The 642-nt window shown below is 56.4% G+C and overlaps 1 protein-coding gene across 1 annotated transcript in view; it reads left to right on the top strand.

Annotated features, from left to right (window-relative positions):
* Positions 1-642, top strand: part of LOC109830856 (uncharacterized acetyltransferase At3g50280-like) — a gene marked incomplete at its 5' end in the record, with an annotated part of 10964 nt that overhangs the window by 9918 nt on the left and 404 nt on the right. The window contains one exon of the mRNA XM_020398218.1: positions 348-577. Within this exon, the coding sequence (XP_020253807.1) occupies positions 348-577 (230 nt within the window). The remainder of the gene's footprint in view (positions 1-347; positions 578-642) is intronic.

Raw genomic sequence — 642 nt, 5'->3', positions numbered from 1 at the left:
CAGCCGTAAAAATCAACTGCAGTTTTTCTTTGCCTTGCACCTGCCCACCGAAACCCTAGGAATCACGTTATTATTTATAGGACCGCAACAGTAATCGGGTGGGCCTGCTAAAGTCTGCTTTGTCTCCGGCTCATTCACGTGGTGGCCCCCCTTCTCGTTTGCTTTGCTCTCCGCTTCATTCATGTGGTGGTCCCACGTTCACATCACCCTCTGGAACTTCATCAGCACCTGGTCCAAGTTTTCGCGCGGCCTTGCCGTGAACGACGTCTAGGGCGATTGTAATGTAGTCGTCGTCGACCGCTGGTTCCTCGGCTCGTGACCGCCTCCGATCTGCATGCCGTTCAAAGGCCCCGCGGAATTCATCAAGCGGGTGTCCGTCGATCCTGCCGCTCGATCCCACTACTTCTTCCACCTCTCATCCGACACCGTCAAGAAACTCAAGGCCGAGGCCAACGAAGAGATCGCCGGCGCCGGCGCCGATGATGCCAAGATCTCATCCCTACAAGCGGTGTCAGCGCACTTGTGGAGGTCAATCACACGCGCGAGAAAGCCCCACCCGCAAACACCAGCCGTACACGTAATAGTGGTGGGATACCGCTCAAATAAGCCGCTGAGCCTCCATCCAGTGCCCCAGTCTTACAC

This window comes from Asparagus officinalis, chromosome 1, assembly GCF_001876935.1.
Source record: "Asparagus officinalis chromosome 1, Aspof.V1, whole genome shotgun sequence".
Taxonomy (NCBI): Eukaryota; Viridiplantae; Streptophyta; class Magnoliopsida; order Asparagales; family Asparagaceae; genus Asparagus; species Asparagus officinalis.
This window is presented reverse-complemented; position numbering and strand designations above follow the sequence as displayed.